Below are 13,183 nucleotides of genomic sequence, written 5' to 3'. Positions count from 1 at the left end.
AATACAACATAGTTCGGCAAATAAATCATCAGGATATTAGAATGTAATATTCGTTTATTTCTCTTAAAAATGATACAAACGAAAACGTTCAGTATACAGTACCCATCTGCCGTTGTCAATACTCCATTATATTTACAAGATAAAATAAATATTCTTGTTTTCGTCTAATATCAAATTTTTGCTTTTGCAGTTAAAAAAAACATCGATTAAAGTAGTTATCTCGCTTGGATATTATAGAAATTGAACTATAAGTATCACAATTATCGCGTCGAAAGGAAACAAACTTATACAAAATAAATTTATAAATTTCTATTTACTATCTCCGTTTCCTGTCTTGTCAATTTTTTATACAACATTATATATCTTATCGTCGTCAAAATATACAATCGAACGATCACACGGTTACATCACAATTGTCAATTATTAGTCGTCATAAAAAATAATTTCCTCCAAGTATCGCTTCATGTTTTACGCGTAATATGAAGGCGGTACGGTTAAATCTTGCATAAGCGCGAATTGCTCCTCGGTGAAATGCTCTGCCAAGCCTTGTAGACCTGTCCATCCGTCACAATGCGTACGTTTAAAATCGTTGAGAGTTTTGCGAATAGTAGCCTGCAAAAGTACACGTTAAAAATCAATTATCACGCAAACATTTATCGAAAACGTATAAACAAAACTCACAGGAATCGGTTCAGGATCATTAAGATTAAAACTGAGGCATTCGAAAATTGGCGGTATATGCTTAGGAATGTCGTATGGGTGAGCTTGCACGAAAGCACACATTCCAAGAACACCGGCATGACGTAAACGAACAGCATTGAACATTTTCGCATTTTCCGCTAGTTCCTCCTTGTCGTTTGACGAGCCCTTTTTCTTTCTTCCAAGTTTCGTTTTCGCTTTCTTTTTAAACTCCTCCTGCAAACAAAATGTTTTGTTTATTTGTTTTGAGTACTACATAAATTTTATTTTACTTTTTTTTTCAGTGTATTTTTACTCATTTGCATAAACAAAGTAATTAAATGTAAAAATTGAAGTTAACAAAAAATTAAAAAAGCTCACCAAAAGGAGTTCCTGGTCCGGTAAAATGGTACAATGCAGCAATCCGCCAAGCAGCTGACCAGCCTTCTGCCTTACTTCCAGTCTCTCGTCCTCAAGCAACTTTAATACTATTTTTTCGATATCCTTGATCCAGTCTCTGTCACTCAGTAAAATGCTCATATTATTAAACACGAGCACCTGCATGAAATCCAAACAACTGGCTCTCGCCGACCATGATGCACTTTGTGAAACTGTGCGTATGGCGTCGAGAACTGAAGGCACGTGTTCGGGTAGAGTGAGTGTTCCAGCCAACACAGCCATAGAATGTGTGCATGCCATTGACAAACCCTCATCCTTGTCATTGCTTTCAAGTTGCGCCATGATGGGATAAACACGGTAAAAGCTTGACAATGAATCCAACCCCGATATCATTACCATCTCCAGTATCCAACGGCATACAGTCTTTAACAAACGAATATTTTTCTCGCGTTTTTCATCCGTACCGTTCGGTGGTGTTAGCAATTCTACGGATGTATTTTGCGTTGAGTTAGTATCAACTAATATATCTGACTTAATTTGCATTTGCAACATTTTGTCATCCACTGCAAGTGACGACGAAGCATTATCACCTTTCAACTCGCCAACAATTGAAAGATTTTCCATCAAAGACTGTAACTTGCTGGAATCAAGATTGGGTTGGCTAACAACCGATATCTCGGAACTCAGCTTGAGTTTCGAATCGTGTACTGTCTGTAATGTTTGCACAAGTTGCTCATCAGTTTTCTTTGGTGAATGCGTTTCTCTGATCTCTTTTTTCATAGATACAAGCGAGTCTTCTTCCAATAACGACTGCAGTCGGGGAAATATCTTGTCAATGAACTGATTTGCATTGAAATCCGGTCTACCAGCGATAACTGTCTCGTCTCCAAACTTAAGCTTCGATCTGAAAATCGTACTGAGAATCGAAGCGACACGTTCGCGAACATTTTGCAATGGATTCTCTTCTAGTCTCTTTTCCGTGTGTAACAGTAGTCTATGCAATAATTCTTCTACTCGCCAAGATAACGATACTAGAGCACCTTGAAGAATCGTCAATCTGCCACACTCGCGAAACGACGCTTCGGCTTGGCCCAATGGTGACTCTTCCATGAGACACTCGAGCAGCCAGTACAGCTTGTTCGGATCTCTGTCTTTGGTCGACAATGTGATTCCAACAGTCCAATCATTGATAGTTTCCACGGTGAGATTGCTCAGTGCTTTTCGAATAATAGGTAACAATCGGATCCAAGTGCGTTCGCTCATCTCGTAAGGCCAATGTTTGGAGCCACTGATCAGACCACAAATTATCTCGGCTGCGCACACTTGAGCGCTTTCCTGCTTCTTATCGGCAACGAAATTTTCTAAATGCAACAAAAACTTATCCAGGAAGGCATCTCCGTGGTTACGAAAAAGATATTTGAAGAGGAACATCCGTCCATTGTTGAATTTCAGCGAACGACCTTTTGCCCCCTCAAGACTTAAATATTTCATTAGTTTGTCTACATTCTGCTGGTCGTTGAAGAACTCGTATACTTCGCGTTCGTGAGCTGTCAGATTATTGTGATCAAAGTGAGATTTTTCCGATGAGGGTGCATAAACCAGAAGTTCTTGTGGCCAGACGTAATATCCTACATCATTTTTGTGCACATAGCGAAGTTGATCCCAAGAAGTCGAGTCGATTGGTCGATTCTCATAGTTGTACTGGAGCCACGCGTTGTCTGATCGATAGCCAGGCTGGATATTACTAGATGTGCTCATTGGAATTTCGATATTTATCTAAAAACATTTCAAATAATTTAAATAAATCAGACTTGAAAATGACAATTGCGATTAATATCACCAAAATACCTTCGCGTATTTTCTTTTGATCTGTTTGAGAAGATACATGATAGTTCGCACTGCAAGCTTTCTCTCGTCAATCGATTCGTTAATCAAAGAACGCAAAAAGTAACGCAATACTTGAGGTGGAAAGACTTGCTCTGGATGTATCAAAATATAAAGAAAGTTTATAGCCATTATCCTATGGCGCCAATGCAAATTCTTCTCGAGTAGCAGTTTGAACAATATGTCTACGATTTCACCGTAAGCTTTCAAATTTTTCTCTCCATCTTTCTTCAATTCGATGATTCCTTCCTTCACTTCTTCCTCTTTAGGCAGTGGTGCATCTGGAATATTCATTTTACTATTCCAAAAATTCGCAGCTATGGATACGCAAGAGTCGGGAATTTCTAGCTTGAGATTGGTCGTATAAAAACATTCGACAACAATATCGATGATAACATCTTTCAAACGAATGACAGACGGCTTCTCGGATGGCTGGGATAACACCAAAACAGGCCACAAAGTTTTAAGGAACTCCCAGTCTGGCTTGACTAACAAGGGCTCTTGACGATTAATCCTTTGTACCAGCAAATATAAAATTCCCTAAAACCAAACATAATCACGTATGCGATGAAATTGGATTTTCATTTTGTCACCGAAAACACTTACTTTGTAGGCATCATGGTGGACAGTAGGGTCTTTCTGCAATATATTAGTGATATAGGGTAACAAAACTGGATAAACATTAGGGAAATAACCAAGAGCTATCTGAATCATATCTTGAGCTTTCGATCTTATCCTACTGTATTGACTAGTACTCAGCTTCATAATATTCATCAAGATAGTCTTATGGGTCTCGGTGAACACTGGTGTACGACACATTCTGCGTATCTGATGTTGTCCACTGACGCGAGCTATAACGAGCATTGGGAACCAACCTTTACTACCAATTATTTTGTTCTCAACTAATCGCTTTGATATACAATAATTTGTAGAGAATTTGAATGATGAATCGACTGCCGTTCGCAGCTTACCGAGAAGAAGATTTTGCCAGATCTAAAATATGAGAAAATAATTTTGATAGAAAACTTTTAACTAATTGTAAAAAATATTTAGTTTTGCGTGAGCTTTATTGCAATTTATTTTTAAACTCACCAATTGTAGAATCGTCAAGCTTTTCGTGTCGTCTTCAACGTTTTCCGACATTATTTCCTGCAATTTGGTCATAAGATTCACGAGGTACGTTCGAACATTGCCACCATCGGGCATTTTTATGTTGCCTCTAGTGATCAACGTGATAGGATCAAAGGGTTCGAGACAAATGTCATGTGACTGAACTATCAACGGAGGCTCCGACCAGAACGGCAAAGCTGAATCGCAACCATCGATGACATTGTAAATTACTCGCAACGTCACTTGTAACTCTTCCCTGAAAGTTGTTTTATAGTTGACGTATTATTAAAATGATTGTACTAATCTGAAACAAAGAATTATTGTAAATAGATTAAAAAATACACTTACCTCGACAATGAATTTCCTGTTTTGATATAATTCTCAATAGCAGCGACAGCAGGCATGAAGTATCTCTCGAAGACCACTTGCAGTACGGCATAATCATCGGGACCAGGCATCGTAAACTTAAGCTTCACCTCGGCGATCTTCACCGTTTGTCCCCAATCTTTGATGTAAGGATATTGCGGATCGTCGAGATTTCGATCGTCGGTGATATGCGCGCTGCTCGACAACGACATTAATACGTTATTCATTATAAAACAACCAAGCAAATTGCCTTCACGCGATTTCAGCGTAACAGCCTTGTCGATAACTTTGAATAGAGTATCCATATAAAGCGTTAGTACGTGACCTTGGGTGGCAACCAATCGATTGAGAAGTAACAGTGGATAAAGCAATTGATTGTCAAGATGTTCTGCTTTGATAACTTCGTCGCCTTCACCTATCGCGTCGAGCACCTTCTCCGACAAAAACGGAAACAGAGCTTTCATCGTCTCGTGACTATCGACTGCGGTAAACACTTTGCACAAGGTTGCAACCATTTGACCAGCGACTTGTGTCTCCAGGACGTGTTCCACGATAAACGACTTGAGTTTGTTCAGGGCACTAACAAATATGCTATGGCTGCATTGCTCCAAAAGTGTGAGGAATACTCGACTGAGTGCAGTCTCAGCCATAGCTTCCGAACGACTTTTACCGTTGCCATCGGTTTGATTCTCTAAACGAACAGTCTCAACAGAACTTGAATCAATCCACACAAACACCTTATCCATGAACTGCAACACAAAGTCCTCAAAACGTGAAGTCTCAGCGCATACCTCGCGTTCTTCTTCAGTTAACTCAGCGGTGGTTTTTGAACAATCAGCTATCGGTACCATCGTGACATACGTAGCGATGAGATTAAATGTTGCCATGCACTTATTTAAATCATTCGGATCGATGCCCGAAAGCGATGTGAAGAGAATCGGTAGTACGTGCTGAGGTCCTTCGTGAAATGCATAGGCTGCGAGAAGAAATTTCGTGATTGATTGGTTATTTGAGAACTACTTGGCGATAATATTAACCAACTAAAAATACCTTTATCGGGAATACGCGAACCTTGAACAAGTGGTCTCGAAATCGAGACCATGCAGTTGAGAGAAGTGATAAGTTTGTGAGGTTCAATCTCAGAATTAAGAGTAGGATATACTTTTTCCAATATCTTTGGTATCACAACGTTTGGTCTCATAATCGCTAAGTGATGAAGAGCGATGTAAAAAATCTGTGAACACCTTTTATTAAATATGCCGAGTTCTATAATGGGCATCATACTACTGACAAATGCATCAATGTCAGAGTCAGTTAGTTTATAGAATTCTGGAATTGGTTTTTTCCACGTTGGTTTCCATGTGTTGCGCTCTCTTCATTAAAACAAAAAAAACAGCATTAAGATATTTATCTTGACACTTCAAATTATTTTCAATCATACCTATTGATTCTGATTACTACACAATACAAAATATTGACAAACAATTGGCCAAGCTTTTTTAGCCAGTGGCCATAATTTGCAGGATGAAAGTAAGTTTCTACAGTTTTTAAGAACTTGTCCAAGTAACTTTGAGCACTAGATTGGCCTCCTAAAACTGATGATATCCAAAGACTAATACCATTAGAACCAACTTTATAGCTTATGGTTTGATAAGCTATTTTTTTGTAGTAAACTGGTAAGTGAAAGCTTTGAACGAATCTCGTAAACATTAGAGGTATATAAGGTTCCCAATCAATGTACCCAATGTTATTACATGCTAATTTAGCCATTAATTGCATCATGCTGCCAGCCCATGTATGCGAATTAGAACTACAAACTTGCCACAATTTCATGAATTCATCAAACCATAATTCATATCCCAATGAACTGTATTGTTCACTCAGCTGTAATGGTAAAAATAGTTCAAAGCTTTTTATAACTATTGGCATGGTAGGAATGTTGAATGGGCAAATTTTAGGTCTTAGTTCATCTAATATCTCTTGTGTTGCGGTCAACTAAAAATAAATAAAAAATCAATTGATTTTTATGTTAAATATCAAATACATTAGACTTGGAATAATTAATGAAATAAATTAAGAATTGCAGTAAACTTACAGGAAAATAACATTTTGCTACGCATATAATAGACTCTAATAAGTTCCTCAAATTACTGGGGTAATGATATAAAGAAATTTGCAATGGTTTTGGCATCACTTGCATAAATAAATTGTATAAAGGCCTCCATGGCAGCTCCAATTCGTCAGGTGTTATTAAATCTACTTTTCTAAAAATAAATACGTGTTATAATATATAATCTTACAATAACATTTTTTAATTTCAAAACTATACATACCTAAGAAGTAAGTACAATCGATAACCAAAAACACCAATTAAAGAGGACTCTAAGTTTGGAATAGTCACTAATTCATACATCAGTTTGATGAATGTTATGTGATCTTCTTTTGTAAATCTCAAATCATACAAAATCATATACCTAGAAAGAATATTCAATATTCAGAAAAGACTCAAATAGCTTAAAAATAAAACAACAATCAACAATACTTATACTTACTTGTGTAACATATTTGACCATACAAGGCAATCAGGTTTAATTTTTCTTAGCATAACGCTTCGTCCTAAATTAGCTTTAACTTTTGCAAGTAAAATATCAGCCTCATCATCAAGTTTGTCAGCATACGGAAGAAGTTTGTTGAAAATAATTTCTTTTTGAAAAGGTGAATTTTGCTTGAAGTCAAAATTTTCATTTATCATTTCTTCTGTTGGAGTCCCAGAGCTTATCAAATCATCATTTTGATTACAATCTTCCTCTTCAAACAAATCCATGTTGCTTGAATCTTGATTCAACTACACCAGAAAAATTATAAATGAAGAAATGCGCGAAAATAATTACAGTATTAATATGTAGTGGTTAACCTAACTTTTTGTAGAAAACTATAAAACTCGCTAGATGTGTGACACTTATAATAGCCTCGCAGAGCAATTCCTTGGAGAGGTTTTTAGTCTTAAAAAGTTCGTTTCATTGTCCTCACTGTTTCCACCGAGTGACGCTTTCCATGTTCGCGTAAGTATCTAAATAAATGGTTTTTCTTATTTTCACTGGTCTATAAATGTAACGAAACAAAGGGGTGGAAGGAGAGAACTAAGAGAACTGACGAGGATACGGGAGCGCGTTGAATTTACAAGAGAATGCATGTTTTTTATTACAAACTGATATTCAACAATTAAGTAATTTGTTTCATTTTAGTAATTATAACACTTTTCCCGAATCACTTGATAATTTTAAATCGATTGCTTTTTGTTTTCATAAACAAAGAAAAATGACCAATCAATGAAAACAATATACATTCTCAAGGTTCTAGTCTCATTGTAGTGAATTAGAGTCTACAGAAAGTAATACAATCGCGTAATACAATTAAAAAGTAATTAGATAATAAATTCTTTTGTGCAATTTAAATTAAATATTGTAGAAAAAATTAGAATTTCATTAAAAAACAAGCTGATTTATTGTTTAGTTATGCCAATATAAGTACTCACGTAAATCAATACCAATTATCGTGTTGTATACATGCTGTATGTCTCACGCATATGTACATATGTAGTGGACCACGTGAGCACTAATGAACAGCTGATGCCTGAGATCCAGTGGGACCTTATTGTAATAATGTTGGTCATGCGTACTTGGTTGCGCAGTCAGTGTAGTCCGACAAAACCAATGCTAATTTAAATAAATTAATAATAAAAACATTATTTAGCAAATCATAAAATTCTTTTAATATATTTTTAGGCTATATTTTACGATTATATTTTAAGTTGACGCCTAAAACGTTTCAGTTTTATAATTTATCAATTTAAATATTTAGCCACTTTTTTCAGTTTTAAGACTATAATTTTATGCTATAAAAGTGTGTATCATTAAACATTATGATATGCATTAAAAGTGGTATTGGTATAAAATGATTGCATGAATAAATGTACAACATTAATTGTTTGAAAACGAAATGTTTATATAGTATTTGAAAATTATAATATTATATAAAAACATTAATAGGAATTTAATAAAGTTAAAACCTATAATTATTAAACAATATTTATTCTCTCTTTAATTCTAGACCTCTTTAAGCCACTCTAACTTGCTGAATTTTATTAAAATATTTATTTATTAACGTTTATTTTTCTCCGGGATTAACCATTTATTTATCCGTCTTCAAAATAGCGAGTATAGTTCTTCTGCCGATCATGCATATTAGCAGCATATCTTGTAGTGGCGTGCTTTATAAGAAAACTAATAATAATTTATAAATATTTACTATTTGTATGAAATATTTGATAAGATTCATTCCGATAGCAGTTGAAACGCGTGATAACGTAAAATTTACAAAACCGCAAAAGATGATACATATATATTTGGCTATGTTGTTGGCAAGTACATCCACGCTCGTTACGGATAGAGGAAGTGGTAGGGATCACGCAGGAGATCACGCTGAACTCGAATTTTCTTAAGCACTGAGAAATCTTTATTTTTCCTTGAAACAACGTTGTACAGCGAAATACGGTAGCTCGTCCTCGTCGGGGGGCCGTAAGCGTCACAAGCAGAGCAAACCTGCTTGGGAAGAGTGGCTGACGCTTGGCTAAGCGGACGGTGGCGTTCCTCGGCGACGATAGTATGTCCTGGCGAATGCTTGAAAGCGGCTGTAGGCGATGACGAAGACCAGCGGGTCGACGACGGGCAGCAGTTAGACTAATACTGATGTGCGTTGCGATGGGCGACCTTATATAGGCCGCCAGGCCGGGGTTTGATCCACCTGAGCCACTTAAGGATGAGCAGATTAACCGGATTACTTCGCTATCATCCTCCTAAGCCTCGCTTCCTAATCCAGCTAATTCGAACCGAGGCGCCTCTCCCGCCGTTGATTTAGGCCCGCAGGTGGTGGCACCAACCGGGGCTCGACCGCCACATATATATGTACCCGCAGGAAACATTTGCAAAATGCCACAATTTGGGAATTCGAATCGGTAGCGTTGATATTATTCTATTTTTTTAAATCATAATATTTTATATACTTACATGAAATTATAATGCCAATAAGACATTTTACAAAATTCATGCAATCATTTTATGCCATAACCACTTTTAATGAGTAATGAGTAATCGTTATGTTTAGTGATATACATTTTTATAATATAAAATTAGTTTTTAACTGGAAAAAATAGGTAAATATTTGAATTGATAAATTATAAAACTCAAACGTTTTATTTAGGCACTAATTTAAAATTCTTTTTATATATTTTTAGATTATATTTTACGATTATATTTTATGATTGGCTAAATAATGTTTTTATGCTTTAACCGGTGCATTGATATCATATCTTACTTCTCCGCTGACTTCATACGATTACATTTTTTGAGAGTAGGTCTGTTCGTTCCAACAGTTAAATATAAAATAATTCAATAAAAATAGTGTATACCATACGTGTGACTTAAGTAGCCATTATTGCACGGCGTGATATCAACACTCGAGCATAAAATGGAATACTAATTGAGCACAAGACTCACAATTATCGTACATTTTATAGTTCTGTCCGAATATCAATCTTAAATCAGCACTTTCGGTTCGTCTATCTATGTCTTAAGATATGCATCAATTTTACACCGAATATATTGTTCAGTGTTCACAACTCGTATTTTGCGCAATGAACTCTAAATTTATTTTGTTTTATCTTATACATTTAAAATAAAAAATTACGATTAGAATAAAAATAATGTTGACTGGTTTGGAAATATTCTGCAAATATTCTATAAATAAACTAAGTAAGTAAACTTCCTTGAACAATTAAGTTTCTTATTTCTATAGGTTATTTCCCGGCTTTTACGGATTTTATTATTTTTCTAGATGTTTAATTAATAACCATTAAAAAACACTATTTTGTAACCTAAACTATAAATTATCATATGTAATTTGTATTAACTGTTATAGATATTCAAAATATTGCAAAATGTTCTTCAAAAATCATTTACAATACAGCAGTACAGCAAGCTACAGCTCAAAATACTATACAACAAATGTTTGGTCAACCAACATCACAGACTCACTCGTATCTTCTAAAAGAAGGAGAAGTTGTACCAGGTATAAAGAAGGATGAGTTTAAACGCAGACGTTACAAATTCATGGAAAAAATTGCAAAGCATAATGTGCTATCTGATAATTATCCACAACTTGTTTTAATACCATCAGCATCCAAAGTTTACATGTCAGATAAAATACCATATGTCTTTCGACAAAATTCTGATTTTCTCTATTTCACTGGCTGCCAGGAGCCAGATTCTATCTTATTGCTAACTATAAATGGCAGTAATTATACTTCTACTTTATTTATGAGACCAAAAGATGCCCATGCTGAACTGTGGGATGGTCCAAGAACAGGTGTAGAGGCTGCAATTTCTTTATTTGAGGTAGAGCAAGCTTTACCAGTTTCAGAATTTGAAAAATATATGACATCTGTTTTGAATCAAAATAAGAAAAGTGTTATTTGGTATGATGCTGATGATATAATTCAACCAGAATTACACAAGAAGCTTGGACAGCTCCTCACGTTAAGTCAGAAACAAATGTTTACATGTCCAAAAACTTTAATTCATCAATTTCGTTTGATCAAATCAGAAGCAGAGATAAAGTTAATGAAAAAGAGTTGCGATGTGGCATCAGCAGCTATAGCAACAGTCATTGAGAAATCCAAACCTGGAATAAATGAGCACCAGCTGTTTGCTACAGTTGATTATCAGTGCAGAATGAAAGGAGCTGAATTTTTAGCTTATCCGCCAGTAGTAGCTGGTGGAAGAAATGCTAACATTATCCATTACATTGCAAATAATCAAATTGTATGTAATAATGAAATGGTTTTGATGGATGCTGGTAATACCCATTTCTATAAGACATAAATAATTAGTATTGATTAAAATTACCAAAATTAACAGTTGTTCTAATATTTTTCAGGTTGTGAATATCATGGGTACTCTTCTGATATTACCAGGACATGGCCAATAAATGGTAAATTCACACCTTACCAAAGAATCTTGTATGAAATCGTTCTAGATGTTCAGAAGATTTTAATCGACAAATTGAAAGAAATGCCAAGTCTTGATATGGTTTATCACGACATGTGCAATCTTCTCGGCAAACGTTTACAAGAAGAGTGTCTAATACCAAAAGACTTGACGGGAAATAAATTACTAGCGGCAACTTACTTGTATTGTCCACATCACGTAGGTCATTATTTGGGTATGGATGTTCACGATACTCCAAAAATTTCGCGAAGTATCAGAGTTCAGCCAGGAATGATCGTAACGGTAGAACCAGGTAATTAGTGTTCTTTCTCAATAAATAATTCTACAAATCTAGTATTAATTTAAGAACAAGAATGAACAATGGTTTCGTTTTTATGCAGGCATTTACGTAAATCCAAAAAATCAGTACGCCCCACTCGAATTCCATAATTTCGGAATAAGAATAGAAGACGATGTTTTAATTCAAGATGATGGTCCGGTGGTTCTTAGTCAAAATTGCCCGAAAGAGACTGCTGATGTAGAAGCTCTGGCCCGAAAAAATCAGTCTTAATTTAATATTATACCCATTCCTGCTATTATATGTATATAATGAAGTTTTATTTAATAACCAAGATTGTACATTTGTACATAACGAAAACATTAATTTCAATTACAAATAGAAGAAAAAAATAAATGCAGGTTGATTGTACATTATAAAGAAATAAGTTTATTAAAAAGTCAAGTATGTAACAGTCACTCTACTCGTAAACCAGTTTGTTTGGATAAAGATGTACTTTATAGATTTGTAGCCAATAAAGAACAACGAGTAAAAACAATAGTAGCGCGTACAATAACAACGCTACCATTAATAACAACTTCAGTAAATAGTGAATTTTAGTGCTGTATAAAAACAAATAAAAATAAGAAGCAGGTAGAGCATCAACTTACAAAACACAAACACAAAAAAATAACAATTAAATCTTAATACATAAATATCAGAGAGAGATCGCTTAGAACTGAAGAGTTCGGAGTTTAGCATCGGCCTGCTTAAGAGTGACAAAGTTGGTAAGTTGCTTAACTCGCAGGCGCGACCAAACCAAATGATCATGAAGTGCGTGAATTTGAGCAGCCGCAAGTGCTGCACTCTCCGGGTAGATCACAGTCGTACATCCGAGACCTGTAAAAAATGTAGATGGATAAATTTAGTCATTATTTGATAAAGGCGGTTAAGAAAACCGCATGACTGGATTGCATCATTTCACTCCCTTATCTGTTGCCTTGTGGTGTACGCAAAAACATTTCGAGATTGACAGTAATTGTATTGAACTTCGGTTGTGAAACAAGAATTCAAGACGATTTGAGAAATTGACTGAATAATATGTTCGATTTCGATTTTTGTTATCTTTTTTTTCCGATTAGTATTAAGTAACATTTATCGATAAGAAAGATGAGCTTCGTTACGATATATCAACAGAAATTTCGAATAACAAGAAACGCTTTTCTCACAACTAGGTATCACTCATGGTAATAGTCCTTACATTAAACTTTTAATGAACAAGCATACTCGTCAACAAGTTAAACGTACCTGACGGTACTTTGAGCGATGACCAAACGTCCTGATTGAGATCCTGTGCATTAACAGGTGGGCAATTAATTACAGGGAAAGGTGTATTACCAGAGAGTACAGGGCCAAGACCATTGCT

General features: G+C 35.4%; 2 protein-coding genes across 4 annotated transcripts; one reads left to right on the top strand and one right to left on the bottom strand.

Moving 5' to 3' along the window:
- Nucleotides 1–55: 55 nt before the first annotated feature.
- LOC131674723 (proteasome activator complex subunit 4-like) lies at nucleotides 56–7,490 on the bottom strand. Of its 2 annotated transcripts, XM_058953560.1 has the most exons (14): nucleotides 7,357–7,490; nucleotides 6,990–7,282; nucleotides 6,771–6,911; nucleotides 6,533–6,701; nucleotides 5,879–6,432; nucleotides 5,488–5,810; nucleotides 4,420–5,413; nucleotides 4,054–4,327; nucleotides 3,933–3,954; nucleotides 3,568–3,812; nucleotides 2,926–3,501; nucleotides 1,060–2,853; nucleotides 682–915; nucleotides 56–612 (listed from the first exon to the last, which is right to left on the bottom strand). In XM_058953560.1, the coding sequence occupies exons 2-14, from the start codon at nucleotides 7,259–7,261 to the stop codon at nucleotides 469–471; spliced, it is 5,742 nt and encodes a 1,913-aa protein (XP_058809543.1). In that variant the 5' UTR covers nucleotides 7,262–7,282; nucleotides 7,357–7,490; the 3' UTR covers nucleotides 56–468. The 2 variants fall into 2 exon arrangements, with proteins under 2 accessions (XP_058809543.1, XP_058809542.1); XM_058953559.1 differs by having other exon boundaries at nucleotides 3,568–3,954.
- Nucleotides 7,405–12,488, top strand: LOC131674724 (xaa-Pro aminopeptidase 3). Of its 2 annotated transcripts, none has more exons than XM_058953562.1 (4): nucleotides 7,405–7,499; nucleotides 10,414–11,349; nucleotides 11,431–11,793; nucleotides 11,882–12,488. In XM_058953562.1, the coding sequence occupies exons 2-4, from the start codon at nucleotides 10,500–10,502 to the stop codon at nucleotides 12,049–12,051; spliced, it is 1,383 nt and encodes a 460-aa protein (XP_058809545.1). In that variant the 5' UTR covers nucleotides 7,405–7,499; nucleotides 10,414–10,499; the 3' UTR covers nucleotides 12,052–12,488. The 2 variants fall into 2 exon arrangements, with proteins under 2 accessions (XP_058809545.1, XP_058809544.1); XM_058953561.1 differs by lacking the exon at nucleotides 7,405–7,499 and adding an exon at nucleotides 9,910–10,247.
- Nucleotides 12,489–13,183: the final 695 nt, after the last annotated feature.

Source organism: Phymastichus coffea, unplaced genomic scaffold, assembly GCF_024137745.1.
Source record: "Phymastichus coffea isolate CEN01 unplaced genomic scaffold, Cenicafe_Pcof_1.1 PCOF00288, whole genome shotgun sequence".
Taxonomy (NCBI): domain Eukaryota; kingdom Metazoa; phylum Arthropoda; class Insecta; order Hymenoptera; family Eulophidae; genus Phymastichus; species Phymastichus coffea.
This window is presented reverse-complemented; position numbering and strand designations above follow the sequence as displayed.